The following is a 27,952-nucleotide window of genomic DNA, read 5'->3' on the forward strand; positions in this document are numbered from 1 at the left end:
TAAATCACTTGGTGAAGGGTGAACAATGGGGAAGACCACATCAGGCATAGCATACCTAACACTAGTCCCAGTTACAAAATCAAGAATGCGTTTGAGTGGCGTCACCCCCCCCAAGCACCCCTGCTGAAGCTATGTCTTTGTTTGTCCCACCTCGTCCTGGTAGTTTTCCCTAGGAACTCATGACTACGGTCACCTACACCATAACAACTTGCAGTCCCTGCCCTGGGATCATTTCTTTTAAAAGCTTTTTCACTGCACACGCTCTTCTTTATCTCGGTTACAAGAAGCCTTGATAAAAAAGGTTGTCAATTTGGTGCATACTGACCGGACTCCACATTTTTAGCTCTCGCCTTTCACAAATCGTTTTATTAAGTGATTGACGTCCTCATGTACTAAATCCAAGTTGCAAATAGAGGAGAGCAAACAGGCAGATTAATAGTGTGGGCCGGACCAGAACCGTACCAAGGGTCTGGCTTGGCTCCAAGAGTCTGTGCACGAGCAGAGCCAAGAACATGTTTGGCATGCATATTGTGCAGCCAACATAATGTAAACATATGATACAGTCTCCTCAAATTGTGTGTACATCATATTATAGCACTGCATTTGAATTGATTTATGATTTGTGCAGTGCAGCTAATGGTAAAGAAAGAGCTTCAAAGCGCTATAATCTCAAAAAAAGCAGAATTGAAGGGTGAAAAAGCAGAATTGAAGGATGAGAAAAGCTGCACTGGGTAAAAAAATCGATGAGAAAATTATTTTAGTACATAGCCAGGGTTTAAGCTTTTATAAAAATCATGTGCAATCAGCTGTTGCACGAAATGAGCGAAGAAGAGTGTTGCACAATTTTGCTCCTGCAACTGCTGAAGAGCTCTCTTTTCTCCGTATTGTATGAAAGGGTGGCGGGAGAATAGAGAAAGTATCGTAGGATCTGAAAGGTCTGGCCGGCGATTGGAACTTAAATAGTTTTTGAAGGCTAGGTGGACCAGAAAGATAAATGGCTCTACGAATGCGAATTAGAGCTTTGAAGTGAATGAATCCTTGACTCTGTCGTTAGCCAGTGAACGTCCTTCAATTTAGCTGAGATGGAACAGTATCTGGGAAGATGAAATGATCTGGCTGCTGAAATCTGTACCAATTGAAGTTTGCTTATGAGTGTCATAGGAATGCCTAGGTAGTGACAGTAATCCAGCCCAGAGGTTTTAAGAGCATGGTTAACACTTTTCCTAGCCCTAAAAGCGAGAAAATCTAACACCTTGTGGAGAATTGTTAATAACCTGAAGCAGGTGGATGTGACACTGAGAATCTGATGCTGAAAGGAGAGCTTCCTGTCAAAAGCTGCATTGCTGAACAGTCAGACATTTATAAAAACAGATTTTTTAGACACATGTATGGCTCACCTCCCAATGACAATGCCATTAGTGAATTTAGAGGCAAGTCACTAGGAATGTAAATTCTAAATGTGACGTAGGGGCAGATGTAAGTTGTATTTTAACACACGCAAATGGCCTATCGCCCATTTGCGACCTGTAAAATGCATTTCCCTATGTACCAACCCTATTTTGCAGGTCAGTAACATATTCCTGGCTCGAAAAAATAGGGTTTGATGGTTGTAATTAGGAAGGGGAGAGTAAAGAGTGTCCCTTCCTAATAGCTAGTCGCACTGGTATGTATGAATGTTTTGCGGCCGGGAATACGGTTGCAAAACAATGACAATGCCCTTAGTGAACTTAGAGGCAAGTCTGTAGGAATATACATTTTAAGTGGAACCTAGGGTCAGATGTTAGATGCATTTGAACGGTCGCAAATGGCCCATCGGCCATTTGTGACTTGTAAAATGCATTTTCCTATGTACCAACCTGTAGTGATTTACTCCAGGTAGACGTGATGAGTTTCTTGAGGATTTATTCAGGAAAGTTACAGGATATAAAGAGGAGTAATACAAGCTCCACCAAGAGCTTGAAGGATAAACATTAACATTGAAGAAAAAAACATCGCCGGTGAGCGACCTCTGACCCGAGTAGTACATAACTAGAACATCACTTGCATAAGAGAAATTATGCTTACTAAATAAATGGGTAGCTAAACCCATGACACAATCCCACGTGTAAGGGGTATAACAATAAATTCAGAGGTATGACCACAATTGTACTGTGAATAGTAAGCATCAGACATAAATGTAAAAGAGTAAACATTTGTAGCACTGACAAGAAAATAGAATGCCGCTGCCCGCATCCCACGCAGTGGGACATCAGCAGGGCAGCATTCTAGTGGCCGCCCGTCGGAGCCTTCCCCCCTTGCTGCCTCGCGCGCGAGGCCTACGCCCACTTGGGAAAAACCCCTATCGCGTGGAGCTGGGGGCGGGCTGGGGGGGCGGGGGGCGCGGCTTACTCCCTACTTAGTGGGCCCTCTCGCCCAGTTCCTCCTCTGTCTCCTGCGCGCCGCACCCAGCCTGGACACGCGTTCTCCCACCCTTTCCTCTTACCCCGCGTGTCAGGCTCAGCGCGTTATTGGAATGTTAAATTTTTCTTTTTTGCGTTGCAGGCGGAGTTACAGGGCGATCTGGATGCAGACTGGTACAGTAAGGGTACCTCTGCGACAGGCGGTACAGTAAGGGTACCCCTGTCCGGCACAGTAAGGGTGCCCGAGCCAAGGTCCAGGAGCCGAAGGGGGTTCTGGGAAGACCGCGACGGCGCCCCGTTAGTCCTTCGGGCGGTTGGGGGGCCTGACCAACCGGGGGTGGCCACAACACGCTCCGCCCCTGTCGGAAGGGGCGGGAGTAGGAGGCAGATCACGTGACCCAGTGGATGATCTGCAGATATTTATGTGCCACACTGCCGGGCATCGACCCACCGTGTGTGCTGGCTCACCAGGCGGGCGGGCAGCAAGGGGCTGCCTGCCCTGGATCGCCCGTAAGATAACCCAATTTTATTATCATACTGTGTTGTATGAAATAAACCTGCAGCAGTTCTTCACCCACAAATAAAGTGTCAGTGTAATCTTTGGGTGATGTCTGTGTATGCGTGTTGACTGAAGCGGATGACGGTGTGGTCACTATGCACCTATAAACCGCTCCAGACACAGTAGCCCAGACAGAGTGCAATAGAAATGGAGCTTCAAAGTTTAAACAAACTAACTTCATGTGCACGGGCAGTCAAGAACGTGGTGTGCCTGTCATCGGGATAACTTGGCATGCATCTCTGAAACAAACAGCGGAGAAACTTCACATCGAGGATTAGTGTGAGAATAACTCCACGTAAAACCAGCAGAAAAAAAAAATGGCTCCAAGACGCATGAGGCAGGAAAGTTCCATTGTGTACAGAGAACACCCACCGCTGATAATAGAGAACCAGAGCTTGTAAAGAAATTAGAACTCATCACACGAACTCCCAGCATAATCCAGTGTACTAAGTGTGTTAAGGACCTACGAAGACTGGCAAGAAGATAATTCCACCAAGGACGACCGTTGCGCTTAAAAGAAAAGTGTTGATGTGACTACAATGAAGAGAAAAGAAACCTTCACTCCGGAACATTCAATAAACATTAATTCATGGACAAAACGTGGTTGGCACAACACGCTCCATAGAAGGCTATGTTGAAAACCATGCAGTCTCCAATCCAAAGATGGCGGCACGCAGTCATGCCGACACAGGGTGGGTCACGGCATGTGCGTGCGCCCAAAGAAGCAGTGCAGTGAGGCTTGAACGTCACAAAGACAACAATGTCAGGCTTGTGAAAGAGGTAAGATTGCTCGTATAAGCAACAACACGCGCCTCTTTTTAAATCTCAACTCGGCGGTTGAACTGCCAAACGTCAATGAAGCTATTAATAAAAATCTCAATGTAGCAATTAATTAAGGTGCGTTTACTCACAAAACAAAGTCCCGCAAAAGCGAACGGTTTCCAACCGTTATTTATTGAACAGGACAGGGGTAGAAAGTTAGGTAAAGCAAAGAAATTACCTCTGGGGTGCAAAACATCGCACATATGTCACACAGCCAGTTCAGCAAAAACGGTGACGGGAGAAAAAAAAGCTCCTACTTCTTAAAGCACCTCTCATGTCACACTTCCACACACGGGCTGTGGGAGTCCTGGGAGTCCTCTTCCTTGCAGCCCATTTGATCAAGCACACTAGGAACAACTATTCACAGTAGTATTTCTGAACTCGGGCCAGTGCCTGTCACACGTTAGGTTTCTATTGACTTGTGCTGACAGAGAGACGCAGAGCGGGAAACAAACAAAAGCCCATGCATAAACAAGACTGTAGCGTGTTGAAAGACACACATGTGGGGCATCTACCCAGACAGCACTTTACCACGAGATGCGTCCGTAGGCAGTCGCTGAATACTTAACTTCACAATGCGCTGTTGACACTTATCACAGTGCAATAACACCAGCAAGATGTAGGCTGTTGAGAGTACAGCTGTTGTACGATCTCTATGAACACAACAGGATTCCCACACTGTAGGTAGTAACACAGAAGTCTTCCAGGTGACAGCGGGGTCCTCAGTAGTGATATGACAAACGCCCAGGCTGTAGGCTGTCCAGATAGAAAAGGACACTGGAGGGGCTAACCAAGGCGTTTCTTAAAAGTTTCAGTGTCTTGAATCCTTAGTTTCAAGGGCTTGAGTAGAGTCCTGTGTTTCTTGGATCCATTGTCTTGGATGAAGTCCTCTGTTCGATGGCTTTTTTTTGGAGGGTTTTCCTTAGCGTAGGTTCTTCAAGCTCGTCGCCATAAATTTGTAGTGATTAACTCCAGGTAGACGTGATGAGTTTCTTGAGGATTTATTCAGGAAAGTTACAGGATACAAAGATGAGTAATACAAGCTCCACCAGGAGCAGCCAGCATGCTGCTCAGCCCATTCAACTGTGACTTCTCTGACAGATTTCTAACATTCTGAACAGCATCATCACAGCAACATTCTACTGGTGGTAAAATAGCATTGCTTTTACAAGAGCAGGATATAACACAACCCTATTTTGTGAGTTGGTAATCTATTACCGGCTCGCAAAATAGGATATGCGAGTTGCAATTAGGAAGGGGCGTGTAAAGAGTGTCCCTTCCTAATAGTGAGTCAAACTGGTATGTATGAATGTTTTGCGGCCGGGAATACGGTTGCAAAACATTCGCAGATTAACACCATTTTCAAATTGGTGGTAAGCCATTTGCAAGCGGGAAGGGGTCCACAAGGGACCCCTTTTCCTTTGTGACTGGGGACGCCAACATTTTTTCAGAGCAGAAAAAATGAAAAGAAATTTTTCTATTTTTATTTTTTAAATGCATCCTGAAAACGGGCTACATTTTTAAAAAACTGCTTTTTTTTTTTAAAGTAGTTGCAGACCTGGTGGACTGGTGACCCCAGCAGGCCACCAGCCCTCTGAGTGCCGGCCATTCCCAATGGGTTGCAAATTGCGACCTGCCTTATGAATATTAATGAGGCAGGTCCCTTGTGGCCTACTTGGGAATTGCAAACAGTGTCTGAGACACTGTTGTACAGCAGGTTTTGCAACTTGCTTATTGCGAGTCACTAAAAATTGCACTTTACGTGTTGCAAAACCTGGCAGTCGTACATGTGGCCCCTAGATCCTTATTATAAATTGAGCAACATTACAGTTTATTAACTCAAGCATAAGAGGTGCTTGTATAGCACACATCCTTAACTCAAGTATTTAAAAGTGCACTCATATGTGACATTGCAGCAAAAGTAGGATCTGTAAAATACATTAACTGTCTTAGATCACACAATTTGGATAAGCACGAAAGCCGGTACCGATTCCAGATTATCTAGTTTACAGTTTGAAATTCAGCCACCAGATGGGTATCTTTGTCTCTCTTTTGCTCGTTTACATAAAATATAACTATTTTGTATCATTCTTTGCTCACACTGGGGAAAACCAACACAAAGATAGCTGACTCGACTCAGGATTCCAGATCCAACTACCAATCCAAGAATATAATTATTTGGGGGGGTCACACCCCAAACACCACCGACCAAAGTTCTACCCCTGCTAATACTCCGATACACTTTCCATCCATATGGTGAAGGAAATAAGGCGCTGCTCGCAGTGCTTCTTTGCATGAATTGTCAGAGGAGTCTATGTTCATTTTGTTATTTTACTCTCTTTCCAGCAGTTCTCTCAGTTATGGGTAAACGTCTCTTGGTGATTTCAGATGATAATCTCTGTTCCCACTCTTTGAGCTGGCCAAAAGAATGTGGTTGAGATGATAATAAGAACAATAATAATAATTTAAATAATGTGCCACAATTTCCATTTCTAAGACCTGGAAATAGCTGCAATAGCTGCCCATTTTAACGTGTCTCAATGTAGTGACCTCAGAACAAATGAAGATGGAGTGGTCTTTGCTGAGATCCGAATCTGAACTGCAGATCACTGCATAGCTCAAGTGCAAACACTTAGCTCACAGAACCTTCCAAGCCAGCTCTTTAATTTGTCACCAAAGTCATCCATCAATTGTCCTCCTGCCTCTACATAACATTCTGAGATTGTTGTCACCTATGGTGCTCCATCAGCCTGTTTTCACAAGGAGTGTTAGCTTTGGGAGGTAAATTATTAAGCAGCCAGATTGAACAGATTATTTTCTTGCACTGGGGAATTTTCCAGGCACTTCTGTGTTTGAACCATGATCTGCCTACAAAGCCCTACTGACTTCTGCTCTTTATTTTTATCATGGCTCCCCATCTTAATTGCCGATGATGCTCCGGGTGCTACTTCTTGTTACTCTGCTACTGCTTCTGGTGTCCTATGATACTGCAATTGATTCCTGGCTTTAGAAAATCCTCCAGTGTAGGCTGATGCTGCATTTTGGCAATTTGCTTCGGTCACCTGTTTCTTTTAAATTCTCATCTCTACAGCCCACAAGGCATTTAGTGTTCCAGTTCCCAGGGCAATTTGTGCTCCACTTCCCCATTACTTCATAACTCCTGTTCCCTGTCCTTCTAATGTTTAGTTTCCCAATGCCTGTAGTACTCTAATTCTCAGTGCAGTGGGGCCTAATTTAGGGTTTGGTAAGCTAGCTCCCAAATGCTGAGTGCCAGAGGAACGGCCTCTGCCAATAATGCCATCGGCTGACCGTCTACCAGATTTAAACTTTCCACCCATGGTTGGCTTTGTATTTCTGAAATGTTCCCAGCTTCTGTGGCAGGGGTCACTTCAGTTAAAACAAAAAAGTGTGAAGGCCAGTCTGAATTGCCATCCTGGCACTGTGATCTGTCAACACTTTTTAGCTTTCCAAAGGCACACCCCCAAAGAGGAGGTATGTCTTTGAATTCTTTTTTTTTTTCTGATGTGCTGTGATTTTTCCCGCCCTCCCAAGCCCTTCCCCCCACATGGTGGCCATGTTTCACATTTCATGTTTGATACCACCATTGTGTACATGTCGCACATGGATAGGATAAAAGCTAGCACCATGTATGCTGACAGAACCTTCACCTACATAAATTTTTCTAACAGGCAGAGACGGTGGTAGCTCCATTTTCACACAATCCTAATTATTAAATGAAGCAGGGAACCAGAAGCGGTGTGCAGATCTGATAATTGGCAATTTTATTGTCCCATTGCTGCCTACCTGTAAATAAGGCCCTTATTCTCCAAGTATTTGTTAGTCTATTCACCTTTTCTTCACATTCCCTAGTTCTCTAAACTGTAGCCACTTCCCTTTTACTTCAGTTATAGTCCATCAACCATTCCCGTTGTCCTACCCTTAGCCTTGATCTAGTCACTGCTGTAATCTACACTGTTAATTTCTTGTGATTTTTAATGTAGGTTTATGTTCTATCCTAGCTTTAGTCATTTTATATTTAAGTCAACAAACTCAATGCCTGGCTGTTTGGCTCTCCATCGTCTCATCCCAACGTGTGGTCATGTTCACCATTGTTGTTATGCTTTTTCTGGGTTTTGTATTCGGGAAGCAGTTGTTGCTCCATCCTTGCTAACCCATAGGGTTTGATGTTTTAAACATTATTTCCTTGTTTATCAAAGTCAAAATTCAGGAGTCCTTTTCTGCTGCGCCTTTCCATGAGCTAGCAGCAATATACTAATTGCAACTTGCTGATAAGGCTATGTTTTCCCACTTATCTAGAGGAAGAAAGAGACCATTATGTGCACACAACTAATAGGAAGCTAACATATGTCATAATAGAAATACTTTACCCCTTTACCTTATTTGTTCATTGAACATTTTTCTTTCTGTATGTTCTTATTCTCTGGGTGTGCAGTGCTTTCTCTCCTTCTAAAGCTAATACCATTCATGTTGTGGCCCCTCTTACCCTCTCAATTTCAGACAGTCTGCTTTAATTTCTTCTTGGTTTGTTTGGTGCTGTCAAAATGTGCATATACTAAAGTAAAACTGAAGGTCACACTCTGGCTAGACAATAGTCTGGTATAATGTGAAGGTAATTTGTTAAGGGATGGTTGTTAGTTGTTGCTTTATAGCAATGGTTCTCTACAGGTTACAGATAGACATAGGGCAGTCTGAGGTCCAGCTGTGGGATGTCATTGATGGTTGCACCGGATTTGTTGGAACACCATGGGTCTGGATCACTATGGCATGATCTATAAAGCAGACAAAGATAAGCCTCTTGGGATCTGGCTGAAGAGTCTATACTTCATTGTCTAACTACAAATCCTCAAGTTTGAGAACTCTGTATCCTACTTGTGATTTTTTGCTAGGGCCATTTTCCTGATCATAGTGTTATTTTAAATTCTACAATATTATTTCATCTTGTAAAGCTTTTTCTTTTGCTGGGATGTGTTTTCCATATTAAGGATGCATGTAACTGCATAATCAATGTCTCATTGTGCTGAAGAGTATCAAGCAGTGACACCATGCAAAAGTCCTTTCACTGCACTCTTCTATCCCTAGGTTCAATGAGTATATCCAGTGTGCACATGCACAAGATAGCCATTTTGAATAGCTTTGTGTGAGAAACTTGTGCAATTTGGTTTTATGTAATTATGCAAATTTTCAGCAAATGTATGCATACGTACGCAAAATACAAATGTGTAATTTTCTCCTATATTTTCGTGTGAAACCTGTACTCGTATGGTTTCCAGTATGTAAATTTGCACAGTGAAAGGCTGCACACTGGAGAGGCAGGAGAAGGCTCACTTGACTTGTTAGAAGTTAAGTGAATTTCTTATTCAGTTTATTACAAATTCCTGTTTAACTGCACAAGGTCGAGTGAATGAAGACAGTTATCATTTGATATAGCTTTTTCTCCTAGTCTGAAGATTACACAAGCGCTATTCTCACTGAGACTAAACCAGAGGAAGATACCACAGACAAGGTGCCTACATTCAGCATACAGAAGCCAGGACTGTTAGTACAAGTAACACATGCACTGAATACTGGAATCATTTTGTATAGTCATTGTAAATGGGGCTCTGTGAAGCCTGTGCAAAGATCAAGCTGTATTAGTGGGAGGATTAAAACACACTAAAACAATTCTAATAGGAATTATGGGGAATCAACAATCAATCACTGTTCAGAGAGACAAACTTGCACAATGACTAGAGCTGATCAAGGTTTTCACTTTTACAGTGTCTAATGAGCTCCAAAAAATAATAACACAAATTTGTGTTGCTTCCCTAATGTAACATGTTTATTATGTTCATAAAACAAGGTTTTTGTAACCTGCCCATAATCTCGTTCGCTAGAGAGATTGCTCTTTGGTAATACAATTATCAGTCTAGTCTTTCTACTTACTATGGCCTATGCCATTGGTAGCATTTGGGAAATCAATGGGATCCCAAAAATTCACTTCTGCTCTGACATTATTAGTAGTTGTATTTAACACTTCTGTGTGTAAAAAACGTTTTCATACATTACCTTATTTCCCCTAAAGATTCGCCCATATCTTGCAATAGCTATCTTTCCAGTGCAATTGATTTTCATGTCTCGCTCCAGTTTGAAAAAATCTTCAGTGCGGGCATAATTTACATATACCAACTCCCCCTAATGTAAGCAGAAGAAAAATCTCTAAGTGGTGTGATAAAAAACGATCAGACAAAGAAAAAACAATAAGCATGACCAAAGCTTCTGAAAGCGACTTTTTGTTTAGCTTTCAACGAGAACAAAGCTGCTAAAAGTCTACTGACTTTAACAGACTTTCAAATAAGAGCAATACTTACCATTAATTATGATAATACATTTTGCATACTACTTATTGATGGTGAACAATTATGTTGAGCGCATCATATTGAATTTGATGCTACTTAATTAGGCAAGCATCAGCAAACCTAATAGTTTGTGGATATTCAAACGTTCCTACCCTAGATAATGTTGGAAATAAACTCTGTGAAGGATAGGAGTAAATCTATATCCATGGTGAGATTAGGAAGAAAACAGTACCAAGTTCCACATGACATAATATTTCCCAATCAATTAAAAAGCAGAGGGAAAGGTGCATTTTGGAATCCACATTCAATGTATATGAATCAGAAAATGTTATGGGATTCACCAAGACTTCAGAAAAAGAACTCCAGTGTCAGTGGCATAGATAGGCCTTATGCCTCCTCTTGGCAGTTCCAGCCTTTGCCATCCCGGGACGGCTGGGGAGTGGGGGGGGGGCTGGTGACGAATGCTGCGGTGGCAGCCCCATGCGACTGCAGATAAGAGTGGGGAGGGGGTGGTTGCTGCCCCCAAAACTCGTGCCGTCTGGAGCGGACCCCCCCCCTTGCTAGGCCACTGCTATTATGCATAGGGTGAAGTTTCCCTGTTTGTGCCATGGCGCACCTTAAAACAGGTGCGCCGGGAAAAGCAGAGAAAGTGCTCCCTATTACATTGAATGTGCTGTCTCCAGGGCTGCCACAAAGTCGTGGTGCCCTGGAGGCAGCACATTCAACTGAAAAACAGAGTGGCTTTGAAGCAGCCGCTCTGTGTTTAACTGTGCAGGTGGCAACCCACCTGCACTTTTAAGAGGGGAGAGATATCCCCTTGCAGGCGGGTGATGGAAGTGACTGCACCTGCCTGCAAGGGGATGTCAGGGGGGCCCATAGGACCCCATGCCCCCCTTCCAGAGGACTGCTATCAGGGGGAGTACTGACAGTGTGCCACCTTTTGGGTGGTGCACTGTCAAGGCGCCTCCTGACAGCTTCTTTGCCTCTGCTCCGGAGTCTATATTACAGCACGGGCACAGAGGCAAAGGGATCTCCTCATTTGCATGGGACGTAGCCCATGCAACTGAGGGAACAACCTCTGGTGATATCGCTGGTGCTATATGTGCACCAGTACTATCTGTATTACAGAAAGGGTCGCACAGGCATCTGCGGCCCCTTCTGTAATGCCAAATTGCCCCTGGAGTATTCAAATTGGGTGCTAATGTCTGTTGCACCTCCGGGGCACTTTCATAATATGCCCAATGGACTACATTTGGAAAACTGACACTTGGGTAGCTTCCCAGAATCCTCTGCACATCTCTGTTCACCAGTAAGATTAGCAAAGAAGAGGTACATTTTCTAAACTTAACTGTGTATGTGAAAAACAATAAGGTAGAAACAAAACTCTTCAGAAAATCAACAGCTGGTAATACAACACCTTATGCCACAAGTTTCCATATACATAATCTAGTGGAAAGTATGCCCTACGGGTGAAGTTTATGAATAAGAAGGAAGTGTAGTGAACATGGGGAGGCAGACAAAGCCTTAATAGAATAATCTGAGTGATTTCAGGAAAGGGAATATCCAGGATAGTTATATTGAGGATGCCAAAATGAAAGAAAATTGAGTTACCAGTGAACAGCTGTTGTACAAGAGAAGGAGAAAAATACTAAAATAACCTCTCAGTATAGGCTAATAACCACACATAGAAAACAGGAATTTGTAAGATACTGCAGAAATATTGGCAACTGGTGAGAAACGACCCAGTGATAGGTAAGCTAGTCCCAAAGAACACAGGAGTAACTTTCAGAAGAGCATAAGCTATCAAGGACGACTTGGAAAAGAGTACATTACAAGAAAAGGGAGGTGGATGGGAGAAAGTAGAGGCTTTAGGAAGTGTAGCAAATGGAAAGCCTACCAATAGGGAGCTAATACAATGGAATATATATCACCTTTTCAGAACATTCAAAGGAAAAGAGAGCAATTTTACTGTAAAACTGATTATGTAATGTAGATTTTAAAATGTCCTTGTAGCCTAATGTACTTGGGAAGCCAGACTCCAGCAGTGCATAAGGGAGTCTTACATTACATAAGAGCAGTTAAGGATAAGGATAGAAACTACCCAGTGGCCCGCCATATTGAAGAAAAGCACAGCAGTGATGACAAAGCTCTGACTTACTTTGTAATCGATGCAATACATAGAGGGGGCAATAGAGAGAGAACCTTCAGAAAACTAGTGTCCAGATATATTATTGAACTTAATACTAAGACCCTCGTGGGAGTAAATATGTAAGAGGATTGTCATATATTCGACGTTTTAATAATTTTGAGCACTTTGGGTTTTGCACTTAGGCACTTTAGGATTGGTTATTTTAGGACTGCAATAAAGAGATTAGTGAGATTTATAGCAATCCAAGAGTAGAGTACACCATAGGCATGTGTGCTTTGTGATATTATAGAGGAAGAAGTACAGGCAATGCTGTCACGAGGCTAGACTAGCCCGGGACAGCATAAACTGCCATTTTACATGTACACATTTCTTATGTTGTCTTCTTTTCTACACAATGACTTTTGACACACATTCGCTTGCATTAGTTTCTCTGAAACCACATTGCTTACAATACCACTTCATAAGTATACTCTCACGATACCTTCAACATTTAGAACAAGGTCTGAACACACATTTTCCATATGTTATGTTGTTTGTTATTCGTCCATGAGGCAGCATGGCTATCACAAGAGAATAAACAAATGTCAGGCTGGTTGAGGCCTCAACACAGAAGCATGGATACTGTTATTATAAATACACATGCATTTTTCGTGTTCAATTCAGAAGAGCACTCTGCTGTCATTACAAGGTTGTCACTGTGTAGGAATCACAGTTCAGCTGATTCCTGTTTACCCGCTGCGAGGAGGGGTGTCCAACTAGTGACCAAGACGGGGACCTGCATCCACTGACCTTTAGGTAATGGGGAGTGAGATCATCCACTAGGGGATTCTTGCAGAACACCAGCCCTAGGAAACTAGGTTAGGGAGTGCATAGTAGGAGTACAACATACACAGTACTCATATCTCCACATATTTACACTGTTTTAGCACAATGGTGGAATCCTTTATCCTTTTCACTGTTCTTATACTGATAATCATTGATCTGCTTCTAATAATAATTGCAGCGCATATATTTTATACAATGATTCAATATGTATTGAAATACCCCTTTATTTCTTGTGCACCTTTCTGAGTGACTGAGTGAAAAGGTTCTGGACCTGTTACCACGATTCCTTGGGGAGTCAAGGTTGTCGTGTTCTGAGGTCAACCAAACCAATTGTTACCTTACCAGGGTTAGGGGTACTTATGTTGGTACTGCGAGCTAGAAGAGCTAAAGGCCAACATATCCAGAGGGGGTGCATAGAATCAGTCTGGCACCATCCCAATGTTTATGTTGTCCACCAAACAAACAGTTCCAACTGAGAAAGTGGAAACCGTACGACAATGCTTTGAGATAGTAGGCCCACTGGGGCGTCATGTGTTAACATTTAGCCATTTGCCAATGGCTGACCTGATGATATGTGGTCTGAACATGATCATTTTTTAAAGGGATAATGTGCTTTATTTATACGTAAGGATGCTCAGCTACGTGTAGCAATGGTGGTATTATAAACCTATGTGTAAAATAGTTGGTCTAGAGAAGCTTACTGGGGAGCACCATCTTATAGATGAAATTTGCAGTATTGGCTGGACAAATGCGTTTGTGAAAGAAAATACCTGGGAAGTTGCCCGGTACCAATTTAAAGTTTGATGCATTTAAGTAATTATTTATTGCTTTTATATGGATTCATAGTAGCAGCACAAGCACTTTTGAAAGTATGTTCTGTATGTCAATTATAATGTAACACATATACACTTTAAATCAGGGATCTAAGATGGTGCTCCTCAATGTGACCAAGGCTGCAGGGCAGTCGAAACGCCTCACAGTAGAATTTTGAAGCACTTGAAATAAACAAACTATTTAAGACACTGCAGTATTGGCAAACCTTTCCAGATGTTTGGAGCAACACGAACTGGCAGGATATTGTTTTGAAATAGTGCTTTGATGATGGTGAAAAGACTGTTTTTCCTGTGCTTATTGCATCTGTTAAATCAGTGTTGTCACTCTGGGAAGTATGGTATGCATATATATATGTAGTAAAACCATAAGCCATTCTTCTGGTAATAATAGGCCACCTTTGCTTGAATATAATACTAGACTTACTAAAGGAAAGTGTAGGGTAATATGTCATTACAACTGAAAGATCTGAGGATGCTAACAAATAGTTGAGGCAGCGGTTTGTGATCTCAAAGAGCAAAAACCTTAGTTTTTATTTAAGTGAATGAGAAATCTTTACTGGGACGGATGAACTGAGAGGTCAGTAAATTATTTCCCCTTAAAACAAAGAAGATCCAAAGTACTAGAACTATTAGTTAAATTAAATATTCACGTATTAATAAGTTGGTATAAAACAAGGAAATAAACATAGTTTTGATGATTTTTATCCAGAATTTTGGGCCAGATGCATCAAAAAAATGGTCACAAAAAGTGGCAGCTAACAGCACACTGCCTTTTTGCTAGTTTTGCGACGGGACCTATGCACTAATAGGTCGCATCACAAAAAGTACAATTTCAGTGCTCACAGAACTACTTGCCTAGAGAATAGTAATTTGACAGGTCGCTGTTTGTGACCACCTGTAACCGGCTTCAAACACAGACTCCACAGAAGAAGGAATTCATCAAGTGCGATAAACAGCACCCAATTAGTGGGTTTGTCCCCGATAATGGTGAATATCATGCAGATTTTATGCTCACCAAACCAAGATTTACATGTCTCAGTAATTGCTGGGCATTTCCCCACAGAAATGTATCTGGGGAAACTGTAAAGCTCTTAATTTTTGGCAAGCGCTGTAAAAATAGTTATAGTAGTTACGCCACTACAGGAATTATCTGGGCCAGTCATAATTTAGGTCATAAATGTGAACTTGTTTAAAATTACCTGGAAGAGGGCTCAGAGAATTTAACGCTCACTCCTGGAATAGGATGTCTCCTAAAGATCACATTTTCGAGGCAAACTAAGCCTTCCATCTTCCAAGGTTGTTAAATTATGTGCAGCTCAAATATATGACAACATCATTAGAATGAAACATTATAACCAATATAAAGAAACATGATATTAAAAAAAAGTAGACATGCACTTTCAAGAAAAAAATACATTATACACCATTCTGAAAATACCGCATGTACACTTTAGCTACTTAAAATGTCTACTGGATTGCTCCTTACCTCAGGTTCCCCTTGTGCGGAATAGGCGTTAAAAGGTGGCACCACATTTGTTATATGTTCATATCCTGGTGGAATTGGTTCATATAAAGATGTGTTGAAAATCTAAGGAAAATAGGACACAATTCGAAATAAATTGGAAAAATATGAATAATATCTAAATACATATAGGTATTTCTGTTGTATAACAGTTTCTACTACAGGTACCCCCTCCCCACCCTTATGCCCTATTTTACCAATGTAGAATTATATTTCTTTATATTATATTAAAGAATACCTAGAGGTCAGTTGGAAAATACTCATGATTTCTGAACCAAATTTTAATTGCAAAAAAGAATTACTGTCACCATTATAACCAATCTTTACGTTTTTAAAGATTAGGTTACTTCATTCACCATCAGGGTCATAAGCAGGTGTTCTAATTAAATTACAAAATAGAAGTAATCCGTGGTCTGTGACTACAACTGTTACTCTAGATATACTTCTAGAATAAAAACACAGAAAGTACTAATGCTTAAAGTGCAATCAAAGAGGAAAAGATACAGAAAAGAAATTGATAGGAACCCATTTAGGATTATTGGTCTCCTATCATTTCACCAAAGTGACCAGTGTCATCATTTGGGGTTCCAAGCAACTCTTCTTTTTTCTTCCAACAAGTTTGGAGGAGTATTGAATGAGTTGTATCCTCTCATTAGGTTCTCATCAGAGGAAAAGAAAAAATCATAAGAGAAGGTCTAAAGTATATATTAAGACCTTTCAAACTTGTTGTCAAATGAAGAGTGCAGTGCAGGAAAGGATGTGAATAAAATAGGAAAACAGAAAGTCTATTCTTTTCAATTATCTTAATTGCGTTCCTACGTAAAACCAGTGCAAGAAAAAAACAGTTCAAACCAGTCACTGCTAGTATGTGGTCGACATGATTCAGCCAACGGGATGCTTCTCCCAGGCTTTCTTCAGGACCTCGCTGTAATAAATTCTTTGCTACTGCAATAATTTTTCTTGAATATCAAAATAAATATACATACTGATGGGATATATTTGCCTTTGTTCTCATTCCTCAGTATTTACAAGATGTATAGGACATCTAGAAAACAATAAGATTGCAAACGGGTGAGCATTTGACTTTAATTGTGAAGATCACTCTATAACAACAATAACTGTATTCTTATGATAAAGAGACACAGATATGATTCTTATTGAATTTGCAATTTTATTGTTTTCTTGAACCTTGAACCTGGTCTTCTTATAGTAACTGGGCTCAAGAATTCACAACAAAATCCCCTTGGCTTCCTGTCCTAGTCCTATTTCATAAATTGAGGGTCTAGAAGACAGTGAAACCACCGCCCTGTCCCCAAACAGTGGTACGCCAAAATGTTGGATCAGTGAAGACTAGAAATAAAGCAGCAGATTAGGTACTGACCAGCCACCTCGTTCTCTAGGAAGGCACGTCCACTTTGCTGCCCTGCGAGGGCGATGATATCCCCAGAGAAATCTGTTACAGGTCCTCTCTGCCCTAGCCATACTAGATTGAGAAAACTCAAGGGGAATGGTTCTAAAGAGGTATCAAAACTTTGGTAGAACCAGCATCTTTAAAACATTGCACCTACCAAATAGAGAGAGGTGTAAATTATTCAATCTTACCAAGGTAGAATTAACTGACTCAATCACTGGTCCGATGTTCAAATCTGAAATGTCACTTACTAGAGCAGTAATTTTAACTCCTAGGAATGTTGCAGATTGGATCACAGGAGCTTGAGAAGGGCCCATAGCGGAAGATTGAATAACTTGGGTTTTGGTAACATTGAGTCTATATCTAGAAAGCTGACCGTATTGTTCTGCTAGGGTCTGTAAAGCAGGGAAGGCCGATGCAACATCATTGGTCAGTACAACGATGTCGTCCGCATAGGCCAGAGCTTCATAATCTGTAGAATTTACCCTAACCGGCAGGATTTCTAATGAGTGTTCCATTTTGTTTAAAAAGGGATCAATATATAGGGCAAATAGCAGAGGCGAGCAGGGACACCCCTGCCGAGTACCCCTGCTAATACTAAATGGATTTGATACTAGCCCAGATATAGATAGGGTAGCTACAGGAGCAATATACAGTGATTGAATCGCACGAATAAATTCAGAGCTAAAACCCTTCCATCGAAGAACCGCCCATAAGAATCCCCAGGCGACCCTGTTGAACGCCTTCTCGGCGTCCAACAGGATCAGACCGATGGGAGAGCCAGTGACCTGTGCCCAGTCCAGTAATGCAATAGCTCGGCGGATATGATCGGCCGTATCCCTACCCGGGATAAACCTGTGCTGACGCAGTGATACCAGAGGAGTAATGACCAAAGCTAACCTAGTGGATAAGATTTTAGCATAAATTTTGCTATCAGTATTTATAAGTCATATGGGACGGTATGAGGAAGGATCAAGCGGCTTATTTTTTTTCTTAAAAAGAATGATATTAGTCTGGCGCCAGGAGTCCGGGATAGAGCCGTGCTGCGCATCTCTGAGAACCGACAGAAAATCCTGCTGAACCTCTGCACGACACAACTTATAAAATTCCAGGGTAATTGCGTCTGGACTGGCAGCCTTTCCATTGGCTAAAGAGTTAATCGCAAGCTCGGCCTCTACCCATTCTATGGGAGCAGAAAGAACTTCATTTTGTTGGAATGTGAGATGGAGGGCATTAATATCCCGAAAAAAGGTCCCTGCTTCCACCTCTATATCAATGCCAACATTATCCTCAGTGTATAATGCATGATAACATTTTTGAAAAACTCCCATAACCCCCTCTGGTGTATCCTGAACCCGGCCTAAATGATCTTGTATCTTGATAATACGATTAGCCAAATTCCTCTGCTTGGCTTTCAGCTATATCCTGTCCATCCTTAAAAGCATCTATTAACTGGACTTCTGCTAATCTGAGCTCTTCCATGCGACTAGTGGTTTGTTCTCGAATCATCTTACGGCAAAAAGCAGAAAAGCTCTTCGTCTCTCCGCGAACAGCAGCCTTAAATGTGCCTTAAATGTGTCCCAAACCGTGGTGCCAGAAGCTGTCCCCCTATCAATATTCAAATCTCAGATATCCACATCCTCATATGATCTAAATAGGACTGCTCCATTAAAAACTTCCTTCCAAATGTCCAGATCCTTGGAGGACCAAAGATTTGGGAAAACGGGCATTCAACAATCAGGGGATTGTGGTCTGATAAAATTCTTGGAGGGGCTGAAATGGAGGAATCATCAGCTAACTGATCCATCATAAAAAAATAATCCAACCGGACCATTTTGTTATGGGGGGCCGAGTAGTACGTGAAGCCGTCAAGATTTTTGTTACGGTAGGACCAAAGGTCAGTCAGGCAATGCTCTTGAGTCAGGGCTTGAAGTGCACTAAAAACCCTGGGCTTCTTACCCCCATATCCTAGATCGCACGATATATTAAAGTCCGCGGGCAAATTAATATTCATGTCACCACACAGGCAAATCGGATGAGGGTATAATGCCAGCTCTACATTCAAGTGGTGGAAAACTTCGGGGTCATCTAAATTTGAGCCATACACCGTGCATACTGTTAAGGGTCTGCCATTGATTGTCAGCTCTGTGATAGCCCACCTCCCGGAATTATCTTGGCAGGTTTTCCTGCATACACCAATCCCCCTTCTCATTAGAATTACAACTCCTCTAATCTTAGATGTCTGACGGGCACACCCAACTAAATCAAACCCTGGAATTCTGAGAAGGTCCCCATCATTCCAAGGGACATGAGTCTCTTGCAGACAGAGTAAGTCGATGTGCAAAACCGGAACAATTATTGAGAGCAGTGCCCTTTTTTGCAGTCATTGAGCCCACATATATTCCAGGAGGCTAAGCAAATCTTACCCTTTGCCATCTATTTCCCATATAGAACCAAACCCGCCAGGTACATACAAAACAGCTGTAAACCACCCTTCGAGCCTTAGTCATGCCATATTAATGAAAAAGCCTACAGAAATGCGCCGATTGTAGTATACATTCGAGCATTATTTTAATTTTAGAACCAACCCCCCACACCCCCACCCCAGAGCCCCACCCCCAAGCCACCCTTCCCGATCCCACCCACCTGAGGCCCCCCCCAAGCCACCACCCCCTGCGTGAGGCACCAGGACCTAGGTCCTTGTGATGGAGGAGCTGAATTGAACACAAAATCCCCCGGTATCCTCACCAGGCTGCTAATAGCAAGAAGGGGTACAGTCCTTGGAAGAGAAGAGAGAAAAAGAGCCACAAAATAGAAAAAACAACATTCATACTCCTCTCTACTCAAGAACAACACCCCCCTGCACATTACATATTAAAGATCCAAAGAAAAGGAAAAAATGACAAAGCAATAAAGCCACATTACCCCCCTAAAGTGAGTTCAAAAAGTCTTGAGCCTGAATTTCAGAGACAAAGAATCTGGTTTGGCCCTGAAAGATAATTTTCAATTTAGACGGGAAGAGCAAGAAAGCTTGAGCTCCCTTAGACTGAAACGGTGTTATTAGCTGGCGGAGCAGCCACCTCCGCTCAACCGTAGCCGGACACAAATCGGGTATAACGAAAAACTCACACCCCTTGCCCCTCCGCTTCCTATCGGGCCAAGCCAGATCATAGATCTTCTCCCTGGCCAAAAAGTATTTAAACTAATGAGAATGGCGCAAGGTTTGTCTTCTATTTGGCCAGTACGCTTCTTTTGCTTAAATGGAAAGCGGTGAGCCCGCTGAATTTCAGTTTGCCAGTGCCATTGTTTGACCTCGGGAAATGCTTCACTAAACAGTTCGACCACAAACTGCCTAATGTCCGACCCCTCAATCCCTTCCTGGACTCCCAAAATTCTTAGGTTATTCCTTTGAGCTCTGTTTTCAAGGTCCGTGAGCTTCCAAACAATATCTTCTCTTTGGTTCTTTATGAGGTCTGTAATTCCTCTCTGGGTAGCCACATCATCTTCAAGAGTAGAAATCCTTGCTTCCGCTTCCCCAATTCTAGAGGCAATATCTGAGCATGTCTTTGCTACTCTGCGGATAGAATTTTGTACCCTGCGACATGCACCCTGAGTGCGAGCGCTTTCTTGCCGAGTTTCTTCGCGGTGGGCCATGATGGTCTGATAGATAACCGCCAGTGTCATCTCACCGGGATGTACATGGGAAAGATTGGCTCCATTCGAGTTCCTTACCTCAGTGTCTCACCAGCCATACCAGGCTGCATGGAGTAAGAATAATCCCAGGCTAATGATCCTGTGTCACGACAGGATGTTGGGGTCCCCTGTTCTCTGGCTACTTTACGAACTGTACTAGGCCCAGATAGTGAGTTCAGTGCTTCGCTGGTTCGCCAGTCCCCCAGCTCACTGTTATCATCTGTCCAGTCCTTGTCCTCCCCAAAATCTTCCTCAGATGAGCCTGTATGATCAGAAAGAGAATAGAATTCATCACCGCCTTCAGGGTCCCCATTTGAGCTTGAACCCGCCGCCTGCTGAGTTGATTGCGACCTCCCGCCTGGCGTAGTTTTATTTAGCTGTCACAATAATGGCTGGCCCTCCCCTAACTCAGCGGAATTTGCTATAGTTTCAGTAGCCAGAGCTGAAACTACAGCTCCCAGAGTTCCACTAGTTTGTAGCATTTGGACTGCATTTTCAATAATAGCTCCAGGCTCAGCGTTAATATCCTTCCCTCCTTCAATCGACATTGCAGCATTATTTGCAGATCCCCCCTTACTACTGGGGAAACCAGCAGACATTAATGAGCTCCGGGGAGGAGGCGAAAGGCCAGCATCCATTTTATCTAAAACGGACTTTGCTGGGAGTTTTGAAGATACAGTTCCAGCAGGAGTTACAATAACAGACTGAACTTTTTTAGCCTTAATAGGTGGCTGTGGCGTCTTGTACTTAACTGCCGATTTTTTTAACATAGTAGGAACTGTGTGCTTTGACTTCGCTGTGACTGGAACCAGCGTCTCTACAGAAACTTGCCGGGTATGCGATGTTTCCTCAAGGGTGGTTGCTCCCGAAATCGGCGGCGTCACAGCACGTTCCTCCTCGATATTTACCTTCAAGGAGCTGCTCCCCCGGATGAGCAAAGCGCGTCCAGTGATGCCGGGAGCCGTAGAAGTGCTCTTCCCCTTTGGTGGCATATCCTCGCGCTGAGAGACAAAGAGTCGCAGCGGAAAGACACCGCTACCAGAGCTGCCGGAACAACGCGCAGAGGATCCTGCCCGCCGGGAGAGAATCCAGCAGGTAAGTTGGTTCCTTGAGACAAGGAAGCGCCAGAGCATTCCGTTGCGCTGAAAATCTTTTTCCGAACACGGAGGTAATGTTGCAAAATTTTAAAACCTGAGTCCCGCTATTCCAAAAGCCTCAGGATCCATTGCAAAAGCAGACTGGCGAGTCAGCCGGGAGAGAGTGTCACTAGCCAGCTCGCCCGGCCGATAGTCCGGCCGCCATCTTTCCCCCTCAACCTCACAGACCAACACTCCTAAATGGGTTCCTATCAATTTCTTTTCTGTATCTTTTCCTCTTTGATTGCAGTTTAAGCATTAGTACTTTCTGTGTTTTTATTCTAGAAGTATATCTAGAGTAACAGTTGTAGTCACAGACCACGGATTACTTCTATTGTTTTGTGATTAATAGAATTGGGGGACTTAATTCGTTTGAGTCTATAAATTCCCTCAGACCTCTTATTGTGTGTTCTTGTTCTAATTAAATTCACAGTTTTAGTTCCTGGAGAGGGTTTTTGTCAGCCTATTATGAAGGCTCAATTCTGTTTGTATTTGGCCCCTTATCACATTTCACGATGGAGTATAAGCAGTCATGTCGACAAAAAGGACAAAAAAAGCACAACCGCTTCTCGCAGGGATTGCTTTCATCTGACTCTTGTAGGAGTCTAGTGCCATCACTCAAACGCGTCTCACAACACTCCTCCCTGTCCCAGTGTTTGACAGGCAAGTTGACTTTTGGGCCCTCATAACAAGTTGGACCTGCTGTGGGGAATTACCAGGCCCATCAGATTATGAGTAATGCAGAAACACTGCAGGCCAGCTCATTTTCTGCAAAGGACTCTGGGTGCCTTTATTCAAATGCACCTAATCAATCCCCATTTCTTAATGGACCTTTTGCGTCTAACTCATTATGGACTATTGGGACTGGTGGATCTCTGTATGAGATAGGAGAAAGAGGTCCTGTGGAATTGAAGTTTCTGCTTTCATCAGGCATACACGGAATGGATAGCTTTCATAACACAGGATGTTTATTTTAAGAATAGACAACATGAAGACCCCAGCCACAGCTGTCGTCCGTCAAGTACGTTACACGCTCCACGCAGGGAGCTCGACATAGAACCTTCACACTGTAACATTCTAAAACCTCGCAGGAGTGTAAACCATTATCAGACGCAGGGAAGGGGGTGGTTGAGATAAACAGCAAGGCTCTACAGTGGAAGATACCACAGGTCCCTAGTAGTAATATGTATTTGAGTGTTTTATCATTTGTATTGTTCTACGGCATTTCAAGTCAGAAGCACCTAACAAGGTTAAGTTCCCCTGAAGAGCTTTAATCAAAGTAAAATATTTTGATCTCAGGATAATACATCAGTCAAAATGTATCAGTATTTTACTACCATATAAAAATTGAAAAAGGAAGTGAAAAGGAAATCAAAATGCTACGGGGTATTACTGAAGGCCACATCTCTGAACGTTTTGTGCTACTTTGTTTAAGAGCTATCAAGGTCTGTGTTGGTGCCCCTCCTGAAATGGAAGGCGATTTGCCAATTGTCAGAGAACTTAAAGTGTTGAGGAGGAAGACAACCTTGGTATGAAATCAGGTCTAGAGTGCAAGAAGAACTGGTAGTCAAGGTTTTGTCACCTCTAGTAGTAACACCCACGCACAGGGTGGAGACAGCAAAGTGAATGCGGGAGGCATCGCACTGCTTCAGCTGCAACTTCCAATCCAAAATTACTGGCCCAGTTCGACTCACCACACCCAATCGAAAATGGCCAGCTCATCCAGTCGCATTGGTTTACAAAAAGCAATTCAAGCTGCTGCTCCCAAGAGCTCCTACAACAGCAGACTGACTTAAAAGCCCATCAGGTTTTCAACCTGAAAGTTAGTAGGACAGGACTGAGATTAGGAGACTCAGAAACTTTGCAAGTGTTACTTATAGGTATTATGTTAGGGATTTAGGAAGCGCTTCTAACCTCAGTAACTAGTTTCAGATTTTAATTTCTTTGCACTTCTGGTGACATCTTCCACTCCCTGGTGCCATTGATATTTTTGGAGGAAGGAAGGATGGATGACTGTAGAGCACCAAGGGATTGAATATTAATCCCCTTTTTACACCAATCTAGACTTCTGGCTTGATGTGTTCCCATTCAATCTATGTTTCCCCAGAGGTTCTTCTGCCTTTACTTATACACCTCAGCTCAGTGACTGTGCCTTTTCTCAACTTTTTTCCACAATTCTGGGTAAGATACTTTCACTGGGCAAGAACTGCACGTCTACTCTACTGATGAGAGTCCTACTGCCCGAACAGTGACCAACACCCTGTCATGAAAAAATTGTGTGAGCCTATGGAATTAACTTTGTGCCTGTGACTCAGTAAAATGAATTTTCAACCAATTTCCAATTGACGAAAAGTGTGTCAGTTTGCGCTACAAAAGAAAATGTAGCTAGTCTAATTGAGGCAATACAAATAATCCAACTCACTAACTGCAATGGGGTGTCTGCATGGCTCCTTAACAATTACCTGATTCAGCCTAAATTGTAGGTGAAAGAAAAAGGAAGCAACAGACAGAGCCTTTAATTCAAAGCATTGAACCAGGAAGATGATGTGGATCCCATAATAGTCCTGACACATCCTCTAGGTCGCAATGTGCAGTCGTGTACTGCAAGATGAACGTGTTCCAAGAAAACTGCCACCTTTAGCATCAGAGCTACAGCATAACCATTACATATTGCCCACCAAGTCCCCTGTTTTATTCACAGAGGTGTTGTTGTTTGCCGACAGTGTCGGAAGCCACAATATTAATAAGAGCGAGCTTCTGAATAACTGATCGGCCTATTGGGTGTCCTAAAGAAAGACTGCAGAGAAGGACCCCACGAAGAGCTTGTGCGTTTCCCATCATGGAGCCTTGGGTTACAGCCCTTAGCTTAGAGCATAAACACTTAGGATAACAAGCAAGCAGCAGGACCAACGGCTTGCAAAAAAAGGCGTAGTTTCCCAGGAGCTGTGCACTCCACTCCCACATTTCTATATACTACAGCACCTCACACATAGTTTTGTTTCACATTGGGGAGTGGGTTAATATTAGGTGGGGTGCAGAATGAGGTGATGAGGGAGTGTGTAATATAAACATTACCAATGAATAAACTGCTTATATGTTACCACACGACCACCAATATATTGATTTACAACTACATCATAACCACTACATTTACTACCACTGCATCATCAAGAAAAGTTTTACAATTGTTTTACAAATACTTTGAACCGTACTGTAGAAACCCTAGGCCTATGTAGATCCACATCGATTAAATGTTTAATATTATTTATTTTATTCTTAATAAAAATTCAATAAAAATGTTGTTAAATACCTAACCCTTAACTATTTAATAATTCATGTAAATTATAGATAGAAAGATAAACCTCACCTTCATATATATATAAATATTAATTTGGTGTATAATTTATTAACCTGGCTATTAACATTAATGAAGCCTTTTTATTTTACAGAAATTATTTTACACATACACACATGTATAATATACAATTACATTTAAAACCTAACTCTAAACAAAAAATATATTTCATTTACAGTTATTTTAATTACCCATCACTAATATGCATTTGCATTTCATTTACTTAACTTATTATACTAGTTTATTTAAATTATACTAATGATTATATTTTATATTCAAGTATATATAAACTATGTAAATACTTTATAGCTTGAATATAGAGATGTTGTACTAATTTAGTAAATACAATTTCATTTGAAAATGTATATTAATGTAATAACCTAACCTTAAGCTTTAAATATGCTAAAATTTATTATGAATGATATCACTCATCTCTAATTTTTATATTTAATTTAAATGTAACTTAATTACTTACCTTTAAATAAAGGTTTCCACAATGCAGTGACTTTGATGTAGCGGTTACTCTATCTAGTGTATTAATTGTTGACGGGGTGCATCACATTCCCATAGCAACAAACAGATGAAAATGTATTTTGTGCACAAAAGCGCTTCACAGACCCCCAACATGCACAGCCATTCCAAAACTTAAAATACCCAACCCAAATCAACATATAAAAAAATACTCAAACTTGGAGATCGTTCACACTGATCGCACGGTACAGCACAACCACATAGGTCCCACCTGAAAAGCCAATTGAACTAGACTTCTGCCAGCGACAACTTCACACCATCCCTTTACAAACAATCAAATATTTAAACATGTTTTACATTCTCTTTGCTTAAGAAATAAAGAATGCATCTTCCGCGTCAAGGCACCTACTGTAATTGTTTCCCACAGTTCAGTGTTATATTTAAAAATACAGTGTATTGGCAACTTCTGCCACAACACTGTTGCAGCAGTCCCTGCACCTACCACAATTAAGCTGCCTGAACGCGTGTCCTTCTCTAGGGCGCCTGACTGGGACACTGCAATATTTGACTAAGCTCAATGACATTGTGCTGTATCCCTTTGCTGATGTAACTTCTTGGAAGATATCTAGAACTTGTCTTTTGTTTCAGATCCATGGTAGCCTTTGTGCCAGTCTAAAAGCTTTTCCTCACACAGACTAGATTTCTCAGATGCCACACCCTTTGGCCATTTCCCAATACCCAGTGTCCAGTGTCTTGAAAAACTTTCAGGACTTGGCTTGCATTTGAAATGTATGTGGTGTTGTGGTCAGCCGATATGGTTTTCCTGCGAAAGCCTGCATTTCCGAGGAACACTTGCTTGTTGATTTGTCTTCATCCTTTCAGGCCAACAAATCACCACACCTGTGGCTGGCAGGTGTTGGCTTGTAGCCGGAGTACTGGAGAGCTCTTTTAAAGTTTACGTCTGCCTCAGTCCAGCTTTGGTTATTGGGGCAGCATTCCTGGTTGGCTGCCCCTCTGTTTCCACAGAGTCCTGACCTTGCACTATTTAGCAGTGCATGCTGGTTTCCTACACTAGCGTGGTCTTGCAGTGCAAATGTCCTTCGTAAACCGAAACACACCTGAACTGCTCAGCAATGTGTCTTGAATTAGCACAATTTTAGTGCAACCTTAGTTCCAGAACTTACACTACTTACAGTAGGTACTATTTTCACATTTCTTGTCTTCCTTGTTCCTGGTTGCTTATGTCCAAGTCTGCTGCCTTCCTGTTCGCATGGTTCTCATTTTCCTAGTGTGTTAGGTTTGCTTGATGTCTTCCAAGTGTTACCCATGTTTACCCTTCTATCCTGTTAAACACTATTTTTCTCTAGGTCCATGGCAGGGTATGATGTTCTCTATCCTTGTTCTTACTGTCTTGCCTGGTACACTGAGTGATTGGCAGAATTTGTGATCACTGCTGGCAATCCAGGAGCTGTTTCTGTCCCACAGTGATTATCTTTATGTATCTTAAGAACACTAGCAGGCAAAGTTATCCGCTCCATAGGCCTTGCATGCATGTTTCACGTGTGGAAAATTTGCAGGAATAACAGCAATTGTGGGTGAGGAACTTGTTGAAATTCAGTCTTACCATGTGACACTCATGAAAACTTTTATTCAATGAGGTTGCAGTAGACTCCTAATTTCTTTTCCTTGTAAGCACTAGAGTGCTTTTTGGGACGCGCCTAGCTCCCGAATCCTGCGTCACCGCCATCTTGGAAGGGCAAATTATTCTTATTTTATGTTGTTTAGCTTTCACATCGTTATTTTAGTTTGTTTTAATTTCACAGTAGCTATGCTCCACGAGGGAGCTTGTGTTGCGTAGTGGAAGTAGCTGGATCCCAGTTCGCTCTTCGTTTGCCCTGACTTTATGGCTTTTAATCATGCAGAGTAGTGCTATTGGCCAACAACCTCAATAATTAATCAATAAATAAAAAAGCAGGGTTTGTCAAAGGGGGAAAACGAAACCCTTTTCTACTAAGTTAACTAGCAAGAACCACATCAGAAAGTTCTCGTCCACAGACTTTACTAGATCTATTGGATTTAATGTATGTTTTTCATTATAAATAATCCAGGCCTTGTGCCATTGCCAGAACTATATACACTTAGCAGATGAGACCAATGGCATCTTTCATACGTTTGTCCCAATGAACCAATCAAGCCAACCACCCTGTTCATTGGTTTGACTTCATAACCAGGGCCGGACTGGCCATGGCGGGCATCGGGCATTTCCCTGGGAGACAGAAAGGGTGGATGCCGGTTTTGGAGAGGTGGGGAGCAATTTGTAACTCTGGGCCAGTTTTGCAGCAATGCTGCAATATCAGCCCCCAGCAACAAATGCAACAGTGCTGGGGGACGCTTTAGTTAGGCATCAGTGCTTCACACTTC

The 27,952-nt window shown here is 42.2% G+C and overlaps 1 protein-coding gene across 2 annotated transcripts in view; it reads right to left on the minus strand.

Moving 5' to 3' along the window:
• LOC146805833 (glutamate carboxypeptidase 2-like) overlaps positions 1–27,952 on the minus strand; it is a 428,404-nt gene that overhangs the window by 290,894 nt on the left and 109,558 nt on the right. For both annotated transcript variants that reach the window (XM_085623137.1, XM_085623138.1), the window contains exons 4-5: positions 15,430–15,531; positions 9,847–9,972 (exon numbers count right to left, since the gene is read on the minus strand). In XM_085623137.1, the coding sequence (XP_085479263.1) occupies positions 9,847–9,972; positions 15,430–15,531 (228 nt within the window). The remainder of the gene's footprint in view (positions 1–9,846; positions 9,973–15,429; positions 15,532–27,952) is intronic.

The sequence above is a fragment of the Triturus cristatus genome, chromosome 8 (genome assembly GCF_964204655.1).
Source record: "Triturus cristatus chromosome 8, aTriCri1.1, whole genome shotgun sequence".
Lineage (NCBI taxonomy): Eukaryota > Metazoa > Chordata > Amphibia > Caudata > Salamandridae > Triturus > Triturus cristatus.